This window comes from Elaeis guineensis, chromosome 8 (assembly GCF_000442705.2).
Source record: "Elaeis guineensis isolate ETL-2024a chromosome 8, EG11, whole genome shotgun sequence".
NCBI classification, from domain to species: domain Eukaryota; kingdom Viridiplantae; phylum Streptophyta; class Magnoliopsida; order Arecales; family Arecaceae; genus Elaeis; species Elaeis guineensis.
The window spans coordinates 16,607,531-16,618,926 of NC_026000.2; the positions used below are offsets into that span (position 1 = coordinate 16,607,531).

The window sequence follows — 11,396 nt, forward strand, 5'->3', positions numbered from 1 at the left end:
TCTACGACTGATGAAGACAAGTGGATCTAGATACCGTGGGAGATGGAGAAAGCATATTTAGAGACATTGATGGCAATTGGCTATAAACATATTATTATGCTTTGGTATGAAACTTCTGATGCGTCAGACATGAGACATGCACTGTTATCATATGTTTCAGATATGCCATCACCATATGTTCCGCAGATGTCATCGCCGCATGCTCCACATATGCCACCATCTTATGATCCACAGATGTCATGATCTTCATCGTTCTACATGGCCCAAATGTCAGCATCGGATTTCAGTTTGCATCACGAGTCTTCATCTAAGTGGTTGAGCAGTTGGGAATTACTTTAGTCTCCTGTCAGTATGACTCTTTTGTTATAGGCCCATCTTTGGATCTAGATGAGGCGGTTGAGGGGATCACTCAACTCGCAGATACTCCGGCAGCATCTATTATTCCTCATATACATGACCATGAGACGTCTATTGATAGAGGGGAGGGGCCATCATAGGTGATACAAGTGCAGGAGCGACCATTGAGGACCTTCCTGAGAAGGTCTAAGTGACCACGGGCACTACGATGCCTTTGTGGTACTTAGTATTTTTTAAACTTATAGTAATGTAGGATTCTTTTTTATAGACTTGATATTTTTATTCTATCTTATATTATTAACTGTTCTTTCTATTGGAGATTAATTTAGATATTTTGCTTGTTAATTTCAAGTGTTAGGATGCTATGAAATTTTTGGACATTGCTATAGGTCTTCAGGTGTGTCTCAGAAGGTTGGGGGAGAAAATGCCATGCTAAAAAGATCATATAAATCAAAATACAAATAACAATAATATGTCGAGTTATTCAATTATATCCATTGAAATAGCAAGCAACAAGCTTACACAAGTTAGCTCCACTTCTCTAATGTATTGGAGAAATATATCATGTTAAGGTGCCAGTTGAGGGGACATACTTAAAAAAAAAAAATATCTATCAAGTTTTTATGATTATTTTGCCCTATATTCACCAAGCATCTCTAAATATCTCTGAAACTTGCCATTTCTCCATTTCTCATCATCCTGTCGTCAAGAATATTAGAGAATATTTTGGATCATTTAGAGGAAATTTTAAAATTTTTTGAAGTAAAAAAAAAAAACTCTGAAACCTAGCTGGAGCGTGGCACGCTGGGTTAGCTGGGACACACCTAAAAGCATCATTTAAAATGATACTTTTTTTTTTTTTTTTTTTTGCCGTTCCATGTAGGCTACAGAGGGTGGGCTGATCAGGTAGAAAGTGTTGTTTGGAATAACGTTTTGTAGTTGAGAAAGCGCTATTACAAATGATGTTTTTACCTTTTGTATCAGTCCAGTAAATAAATTTAAGATGCATTATTTTGTTAAAAAAAATTTTTAGTTGGGTAAAGTACTCCTGGGGGCCTCTGTTGGGTGGATAAAGTTATTTCACCCTCCCTTGAAATAACTTTAGCCTTGGTTATCTACCTTTCTGCCCATTGACTGAATAAAGTTATCCATATCTTTTGAGGGTGGTTTGGCATAATCTTTTGTCGTCCAGTCTCTGACCGGCATCTGAACACAACCATAGTGTGCATAGTTTATTCAAGAGGAAGTATTTTGTGGATCGCCATAATTAATTCAATCATGATTGTTTTGAGTAGATTTAAAAACATATTGGATTGTAGTTGATGCACTTCTCATCTCTTTCTGGTCATTTATAAGAGAGTATGGAGTGGCATGTTCACTAGAAGAAGAAGAATATTTATGAGAGAAGGGTTTGTCAAAATATAGTACCTAAAGAAATTGATTTATTTTGTCTTCTTTTCCTTCCAAGCAAGAGCAACGATTACTCGAGCATCAATAATATCAATATACATTAAAATGATCAAATTAACTTGGTAGAAGTTCGATTGTCTGAAGACAAAGATCCGAATAATAGTATTCGTCCAATATTTTTCTTTAACGTACCATGTACCTGATCCATTTTTTGCATCATACATATCAGGTTGGTCCAGGACTAGTTGTGCTTTTCTTTACATCTGGGAGACAGGGAATAAAGCAACCCAACTAGCTTCCCAGAAAAGAAAAGTTTATGGATATTGGCAAAGAAAGAATGCTTGATCTCCTTAAGAAATGCTCCAGAGAGGCTCCGCTTCCAAAGGCAGAAAAAGAATAAAAGGTCATAAAGATAGCTCCTTACATCCACCACCAGAATCCAAAAGCTGCTGCTTCCAATTCAATTCATCCATTAAACCACTTCGAGTTATCTCTTAAAGAAACACTCTTGCTAGTTTAAGAATGACATCAACAAGAGGTGGCACAGGACAGGAGCTGCGAGCCTCATGCACTGAGTTTGTTCGCAGGATGGTAAGACTTCCTCTCAGCATAATAGAAGGGATATCAAGAGCAATTGGCCATGGAGCTCCAAGAAGAGCCCCTCAGAATCCACAATCCCAGCAACAGCCAGAACTTATGATCATCCCAGAGGAATGGCTTTTTATAACACTCTTCGAGCGACAATATGGCAGCACCCACCCTTTCTTCTATGCATGTCAGTTCCTTGAAGCTCTAAAGATTGCAAAGGATGAGTCGAAGTTTGTTTTCTTGTACCTCCACGATCCGGACCATCCCTACACAGCTCCCTTTTGCCGCAACACGCTTTGTTCACAGCTGGTGGTAGAGTTTCTGGACACAAACTTTGTATCATGGGGCGCAGTTGCAAACAGAGGAGAAGGATCAGAGATGGTTGCCGCATTGAAAGCAGCAAGTTTCCCATTCTGTGCTGTTGTAGCTCCGATCTCTGGTGAAAGCATTGCAGTTCTACAGCAGGTACAAAAAAAAAAAAATTTCTCAACAACAACTTTTGGAAAATAGGCATTTTATGATAAAGGAAAGCTTCTATTTCCCATTTCTGTTCAGGTGGAAGGACCAGTTTCTCCTGAAGAACTGGTGAATATTTTGCAAAAGACAATTGAGGAACAAGGTTCAGCTTTCAGGGCCTTGAGAACAGAAGAAGAGGAGAAGATAAGAGCAAATCGCCAACTGCGTGCGGAACAAGATGCAGCTTACCTTGAATCACTTAAGAAGGACAAGGTGACAAATCAAGACCAACAATGCCAAATGACTGTTCATCATGACAGTTTGTCAAGGAACAAAAGCATTAATGGCAGTTTATCACTCACAGGTAAAGGAAGGAGCCCAGCAAAGGCTTGTAGAAGAGGCAGCTCGCGCAGCAGCAGAAAGGTGGGAGAAAGCTAATAATGAGAGGCTCCAGAGAAAACCTCCCCAAAAACAATTAAGCAGTAAAACAAAAGATGCAAGCAAGGAAACACAAACCGTTACTTCCAGGAAAACAAAATCCACCACCAAGGTATGTAAAATATCTATCAGAGTGATTTGCAATACGATGATTCTAAACAATGGATAATTATTTTGCAGATACTGATAAGATTTCCAAATGGGCAAAGAATAGAGCAGAGTTTCCTTTGCACAGATACTATCAGATCAATATTCAGACACATTGACTCCCTGGATGTACCTGGTATAGGAAGCTATCGGCTGATATCCAACTTCCCAAGAAAAGTTTATGGCTATGAACAGTTGGAAATGACTCTCAAAGATGCAGGTCTCCATCCAAGCGCTACTCTGTTCCTGGAGCTGCTTCAATGATAATATGGTTCTGATTATGTAGTCGTTTACAGATTATTACTATTAATATAGGAGGTGTATTGTCACCAAAACATGTACATTTATATAAGATATATACATCCTTACCTTCCAGTGACTGATAAATTTGGCTTCCCAATGTGTTTAGCCAACTACTCGCTTTCGGAGAACATACAATACAACATATAAAAAGAATCAATTAATTGAATAGGAACAGTTGCAATGAGTTGATTCAGATGGAAGTGGCAAGGAAATGACTTTGGTATAGCCCTTAAGTTCATAAAGAAGTGCTGTGCCATGTCATGCTAGTGAGAGTATGCTAATACATTTACTTTGAAATATTAGAGATTATGTTGAGATTAAGGCTCTTGAGTGTACATAAGATTGTCACTGCCAAAAAATGTACCCTACAAATGCCTTTCATGAAAAAGCCCCTTTGTACGGTCATGAAATTGCCAGTGAGAGTTTACTAAATAACATTTATCTTTGAAGGCATAGGGACTACATTGAGATTAAACCTCCCGAGTCTCTGTCAAAGCTGCCCTAAAATGCATTCCATGAATAAGATATGGTTTTCCCTGACTATTAGCAGCACAACTACCTCGCAAAGTATCAGTAAATTATAACAAACCATTGAACCTAATATCAAATATTTGGGCTTGCCTTTGTGAATCCTCATTCACCAACTGTCACCATACCCTTCAACAGAAATCCAAGCACCTCTCCTTCCTGCAGCGTCCCTATGTCTTCACTCCGCAAGCCCATACCATCTCAGTTGTCCTTCACCCCATACCATCTCAGTTGGTCCTTCACCACCTTGTCTTAAATTGATGTAGACCTGAAGACTCCTTTATGTCAAAAAAACTAAGCTTCAAAGGAAAGAGAATAATTTGTTTAACCTAACTTCCACAGCAATTAGGAAGCTAAAATATAATGCTTTTTCCAATGAGGGTTTCCTAGAAGAAAAAAAAAGGGATATTTCTACCACCAAGTGATACAAGTTCTCCAAAGATCAGCAACTATGTACCTTACCAAAAATGTTATGAATGTACTATAACATAAGACTCAACGATGGTCTTATGAACAGTGCTAGCAAAGTAAAGCTTGTTATAGAGAGAACCAACAAACAAAAGGAGACAGAAACATACACGTTCAAGGAATACAGATAATCTGGAGAACAAGAACCCTAATTGAATCAAACCACAAATAGAAATATCAAAAATCCCAAGCATTAATTAAGAAATCAATAGTAGCAGTTTTCTAAGACCTGTATTTCCAGTCTATTCAGAAATTCTCTCTTTACCACTAGGCTAATAGCACAGATGTGAGAGCTGACAGCTAAGTCATTGGAAACTTTAAGCTAAACAAAGGAAAGCTTGCATCAACCCTAGCACAGAAACCTGATCAAGTTTGATGTAGTCTAAAGTTATCCATGAAAAGAGAAACGAGCTGAGATTGGCTTAAATTAAATTTGCCAATGTCATGAATGCTGAGATTGAAGAATATCTAAGGAAACTAAAACCAACATACATCGATTTACACATACATCTCAGCATGGTTTTTCCAGTATCAGCTTGTATAATGAGCAGGAGTTAATTTGTATTGAGAAAAAGATGAAACTAGCACCTCTTTTGCCTACTTGCTGATAGTAGGATGCAAAACCAAATACAGATCATCCCAGAGAAAGGGATAAAGTGCCTAGGCTATTTGTATATAATTATATGCATATAACTGCCACATATTATGCGGTTTCATTCCCTTGTGACCGCAATCAGCTCCAAATATTTTAAATTTGATGAAATTTCCAGCAAATCTTTCCCGGACACCCCACCATCAAAATGGATGCATGGCTGCTTTTTATAATACAGGCCTAACAAGCAGCCGCTTGTTTTGCAACCAATGCAGCATTCCACCAGCAGAAGTACCAAAACATCTTCAGTTTGTTGCAGGATCCAATAAAAGATGCTCATGCATTATATCACAGAGGTTTAGCTAGACATGGACCCATGTTGCATCCCATTCAGCAGTCCTTGTTTGTATTCAGCATTTTTATCATTCCAACCTTTAAACTTTATCTTGATAGCCTTTGTTTTCATGTCTACTGTTCCGCTCGGCACTACTGATTCCACATCAGCTACTGTGGGTGGCTGCTTAAGAGAGGTGACTGAGTTGAGCTTTGCGTATGCTTTTTTCCGCTTATATGTTATAGGAAACATAAGACCTTCTCTTTCAACCCCAGAACTAGCCATTTGGGCATTTGGCATTTTCAATACTCCATCATTGTTATCTCTAAGCTTATGTTTTGAATGATCAGAAGACTTTGTAAATGCTGGGTGCTCGTCAGTGAGAACAATTGGGACCCCTGAATCTGCTTCAGAAAGTGTGGAATGCACTGCAGTCATCTGCATTCTTCCTTGATGATTGTCAGGAGTAATACGGTATGAGTCTGCAGAACCTGCAAGAAATACCTTGCTTTGTTGACCTGAGTTTTGCCAAAGGTTCTCTCCATTGTGGTGCTTTCGCTTCCCACCAGCTTCATGAGAATAAATCCTCAATTTCTGGTTATTTTTCAATGGAAAAATTTCTTCATTTATCTCTCTAGCATTGTCTGACCTCACGTCCTTTACCATCTTTATCTTTCTATGTAATCTCTGTCCAGCACCCCTGTTCAGATATTCCTCCCTTTGTCGATTTTCTATAAGCTCAGGACTTCTGCCGGTATTTCCATCTCTACCTGTCTGATGTACAAATTGTAATTTCTCATCAAAAGTCTGTTTATCCCATGTAAAAGCAAATTGCGAAGGGGAGAATCTAGAGTTATGAACACCCAATAGATCAGCTGTACTTTGTTCTGGTGGAATTTGAATCATTCTGGATCGTTCCTGTTGACGACCAAGAGGATCCCACTTAGGCTTTATTTTTAATACGCCTTTAGGTGTCCGCCTACATGCCTCCCATGGCTCATTTGGCAATGGTAGCAGAGGTTGATTTGGCAATGCATTCATTTCAATTGGTTTTATTTTCAGAACTCCTTTTCTGTTTGTTTTCCTGTTTACTGCTATGCCATTAAAAACAACCACTGGATCATGAGCATTTACCCTTTCATTCATATACTTGGTCTTCTTTAACTGTGGAATAGTTGCCACATTTTTTTCACCCTTGTTTAACATCTCTTCCTCTGCAGGAAATGCATTGAGATCAACCAAAAATACAGGCTTGCGATCTTCCCTGTTGTTCCAAAAGCGAACCCTTTCCTCAACGCTCATGCTTGGGTGACAGTTACCCCATGCCCTTTTGATGTCCACACACTTCTGACACATATTCTCATGATATGATCTTAGAGAATGATAATAGCCCCGCCTTTGCAAGAACTGCAGACTTTCCCTTAAATGAGAAACTTGTGGAGAATAAAATCCACCTTTCAATCTGAAGAAAAATTTTTCCAAGGGACTTCCAAAGAACATATTATCACCATTGAGCAACTCCTTTATCGTAATCCAAAATGTCTGTTGGTCCATATCCGGAAGGTAAGCTGCTAGAGAAAATCTTTCCTCTTCCGTTAAACAAGAATTCCAGATCTCCAAAGAGAGTATTTCCTTTAAATCTGGCAAGTCATAAAGATCATAAGGGACATTGCATATCTGATGTTCCACCATGACAAACTCACATCCCACCTCTGCAAGTTCACAGTCATTAAAAATATCACCAGGGTTCTTTTCTGAGAGCAATCCCTCCTCTTGTGTGAGCTCATTGAGTGGAAAGGTACGAAAACCTTTTCCTGCAGAATCATCATTTCCAGGCCCCTGAGGCCTAATCTTTATGATGCCCATTGGCACAAGGGGGCTAAATATGAAGCAATCATACGAGAGATTGGAACTTCCGGCACCAAATCTTATACTCCAACAAGAAAATGCCTGAAAAGCAACCAGTTGGGGGAAAAAACACTTCAATGCTCCTAAAGGCAACAAAGATGGTAGAAGTGATGAAGGTAGATGTCATGGCAGAAAGAGAAATAATTACAACATGGACTCAAAGCAGCACGGGATGGCTCATATGAAGATAGAAACTAGTTTCTCTAACAAAGGCTCAATATCAACATAAAATTGCAAGCAATTAGGTTGTAAGTAGACTAAACAACCCAATCCCATGAGCTTCAACCAGGTAACATGGATCCTTTAATCAAGGACGACATCAAGAAAAGGAACATTGAAATTGGATACTATGCTAATGACCTTCATTGGAACGACTAGCAAATGAGGATCCACATGGTTGACTCTAAACACTTGGACCAAGGACTGATGGATATGGTTATGGTAATTGCTTATATCCAAGTCTATCCTTCAAACAATTTAATGCCAACACAAATTTATGCTTTGTGATGCACCCACATAACATAGAAATCAACCTCAAACTATAGGCCTTATCATGTCTATATGGGGTCGAATTCATAGACTGAAATTTGACATGCTGAAGTACTAGATCATTACATGAATAGATTTCAACTTGATGTCAACCCTCTGTGAATTGGAACCATAGCCTTGGATAAGGCAACTTTGGGCTACAGAGGGGCTTACCAAAGAAAAAAAAAGCCTATCAGCAAGAAATGGAACATAACCTAATGGTTTGAACTCAAGCAATTTGGAGCAATCTATCAGGTCTGTTTGGATGGTTAGCTTCTATATGCATGTGATGTACCTAACATAATTGGAAGGCCTGAGGACAATAGGTCAGGAGAGGAAGAACTTCGGAGGGAATGGGAAAGACAGCCAGTTTTGCAATCTCAACATCTGAGGAACACCGGAAATAATTTTATTTTTTAAAGAAAGGTGATTTCTCATATGCAGAAAACCTCAAAGTTGCATGATAAGTGGCCTCCCCAACCTACCCACTTGCCCCCCCTGCCCCTACTTGCCTCAGCCCTTCCGAACATATGAGCAACATCACACAGATAAAGGACGTGATGATCCAAAATGGCCCTCCAAGTCTGACATCTTCTCAAGAAGAAGTCAGATGAATGCACCATTTGATATAGTGAAGTGCATTCATGTGAAAGGCAATGTTATCAGCCGAAAACACAAACCATATTATAAGGCCAAACCCAACATTATATTGCAATGCATAATTAACTATTGATACCTTTTTTTTGTCAAAGTTCGACCATAGATATTATAAAACTGGTGACACAAATCGGATCCAGCAGCCCAATCTTTGCTGAAAGTTTCTAGGGCATGCAACTACTAACATTAAGCTATAGATTGTCACATACAATTAATGTTCTTTCAACAGTTGTTGTTCACTCCTACTTTCCACACAATAATAAACCAGCACAAAAGCAAATGTCTAAGCTAGTTTAGAATAATTACAATCAGAACTCAAAAACTGAACCAATTTCTGTACCAATCAAATTAATATAACAAACTAAGACGACAACAAGCAAAAAAAAAAAAAAAAAACGTATTAGGCCTGGAAAAAGACACAAGAATTGAACGAGAAAATATCAAAAATATTCAAGAAAACAACCAAACCAGAAGAGAAAAGAGGGCCAACAGTCACAAAGTTGAACCATTTATAACGAGATAGAAAAGAAATCAGCCAAAAACACGAAATCATAGTAAAATCCAAAAGAAATATAGGAAAAAAGAGGAACCCATCTTCCCAAAACTCCAATCTACCTCAATTCTCTATATATCAGCAGATCCGACAATCGAAACGAAACCTAGTTGAGTTCCACAGACCCCATCGGAGAACCTCAAGAAGCTCCCTAGAAATCCAATCAAAGAACTAATTTCTCAATAATTTCCCTTTTCCATAGTTACAGAGAGAGAGAGAGAGAGATTGGGATTGGGATTGGATTAAATGAGGTAAGCAGACCGAAGGATGGATACCTTGTAATGGGAAGAGACGGCAGGTTAGGGCTTGTAAAAGGAATCGGAGAGAGAAAGGATCCACAGTGGTCACAGGGCTCTCTGTTCCACCACCCATTTCCACACCACTGTTTCTTTCCTTCTTTTCTGTGTACAGCTAGGGAGTTACTACAAACAGAAGAACATAACTGTAGCAGCGCGCAACCACCCCGCCCTCTCCGTAGCCTGTACCCTTGCCACACCACTCAGCAGACATATTTTAATTCTCTTAAAACACCACTCTACCAGACCAACCGCTCGCTTGTTGGTCACACTACCATTGAAAAAATTTTGTTCCTCGCTCTGCTCTGAAGACCTGCTTCAATGTGTCAAAATTGTCCCTCTGATTTGCGTATTGGTGTTGATGTTAGAGGATCGTCACTCTTTGAAACCTCACCATCACAGTGGGATGATGAAAGAGATCCAACAGTCCCATGAATTACATCTAAATTTCATTAGATATGCTTCTTGCTTAAGTAACATTTAGTCATATGGCTTTATAAATCCGCAGAAAAATGATACAAGATATAGATTTATGTAATAATGTATGATTCATTTTGATATCGGTTGTTTTATTTGATGGAGTGATGTCCGAGCAACATCGAAGTTGGCATGATTTGTTAACATAGGCACAAAAATATGTGATGTTAGTGGGGGCTTTGGATGACATGGTCGGTTTTCTTGTATTTGTCCATGATCCATGTTTGACCAGCATTAGCAATCTCTTTGACTCTTTGTAGCACAAATTGGAAATGCCGGCTGTGCAAAGTTTGATGCCTATTCTGCTCCAGATTTCATCAGACTACAATTTTTTTGATATGCTCGGGGCTCATTTCCTTGCATTCGGTTTGCATCTTTTGTGCAAAACAACGGTTGTTCTTTTTTCATGAGGTCAACCATCGGATCACGCTCCACACAGATCTCAAGTATCCTGAACTTCTTGATTCATCTGTCTACTTAGATCTTGAAGCAGCGATTATACGATCCAATGATAGGTTCACATGAAAGAAGATGAATCTGTCTTTTGCGCAGCCCACCATCTCTGGACTCCACATCTGTAAGACCAGCCAGACCAATCTGACGTCCATGTGGAGACTAATAAATGGCAGCCAAACAATGGCATGCAAGAGTCTCACTTTGGTGTTCTAGCGATCAAGACAGGAAAATAGGAGGATTCTCTGAATGTGATTGGATCTCTGACCCATATATTAATGTAACTGATCGACATAAGACTCTTGTTTGGGGAGGTAAACATGATAAAAATTATGTCGAGAAAAAGATGAGAAAAGAAAAGTTTGCAGTCGTAGCTGTAGCTGTTGATGTTGCTGGAATTGTTTGTTTGGAGTTTACTCATCTTTCATAACGCAAAATGCCACGGTTCTAAATAGTAGAATTCTGATGCCCACAGTGCCGGGCAAACAACAACGTGGGAGTAGCTTTCATTTGTAGATATACCACATTGGATAGATTCCATTACATTTCCTAACAAACACTCCACGATAAAAGCATTCATGTGTTTCTCCTGAAAAAAACACAAGCACTGAATTCCTGCTACTCTGAAGTACGTTTTTGCCTGTGGTTCCACAACTTGCCACTTTTTACTGTTGTAAGTGGTCAGAAATAGCACTAGCTGCTGGTTTCTGATGGATGGTCAGTCCTCAGTGAAAAACTAGTAAATTTACCATGCCTTTTACTGAATGAGGTTGCCTTGGCTCGGGTCAACCGGAACCCATGAACCAAACCTATTTGAGCCCATTTGCATCCCTGTCCCTAAATCAGACCCTAAGTATGGGCCTAGCTTGCATGGTTCCTTTATTGCTAAGCATTAGGTTCTGT

The 11,396-nt window shown here is 39.1% G+C and overlaps 2 protein-coding genes across 9 annotated transcripts; one reads left to right on the forward strand and one right to left on the reverse strand.

The window, feature by feature from the left end:
• Positions 1 to 1,837: 1,837 nt before the first annotated feature.
• LOC105050017 (uncharacterized) lies at positions 1,838 to 10,041 on the reverse strand. Of its 8 annotated transcripts, none has more exons than XR_012143341.1 (4): positions 9,543 to 10,041; positions 9,330 to 9,418; positions 3,530 to 4,495; positions 1,838 to 2,811 (listed from the first exon to the last, which is right to left on the reverse strand). XR_012143341.1 is itself a non-coding variant. In XM_073261809.1 (2 exons), the coding sequence occupies exons 1-2, from the start codon at positions 9,637 to 9,639 to the stop codon at positions 5,646 to 5,648; spliced, it is 2,064 nt and encodes a 687-aa protein (XP_073117910.1). In that variant the 5' UTR covers positions 9,640 to 10,013; the 3' UTR covers positions 1,838 to 5,645. The 8 variants fall into 8 exon arrangements, 1 of the variants encoding a protein (XP_073117910.1); XR_012143337.1 differs by lacking the exon at positions 9,330 to 9,418 and adding an exon at positions 5,284 to 7,612 and having other exon boundaries at positions 9,543 to 10,013; XR_012143336.1 differs by lacking the exon at positions 9,330 to 9,418 and having other exon boundaries at positions 3,530 to 3,648; positions 3,766 to 7,612; positions 9,543 to 10,013.
• LOC105050056 (plant UBX domain-containing protein 10) lies at positions 2,290 to 3,660 on the forward strand. The gene is made up of 4 exons (XM_010929911.4): positions 2,290 to 2,820; positions 2,911 to 3,084; positions 3,176 to 3,361; positions 3,430 to 3,660. Exons 1-4 carry the CDS (start codon positions 2,290 to 2,292, stop codon positions 3,658 to 3,660), a joined length of 1,122 nt encoding a protein of 373 aa, XP_010928213.1.
• Positions 10,042 to 11,396: the final 1,355 nt, after the last annotated feature.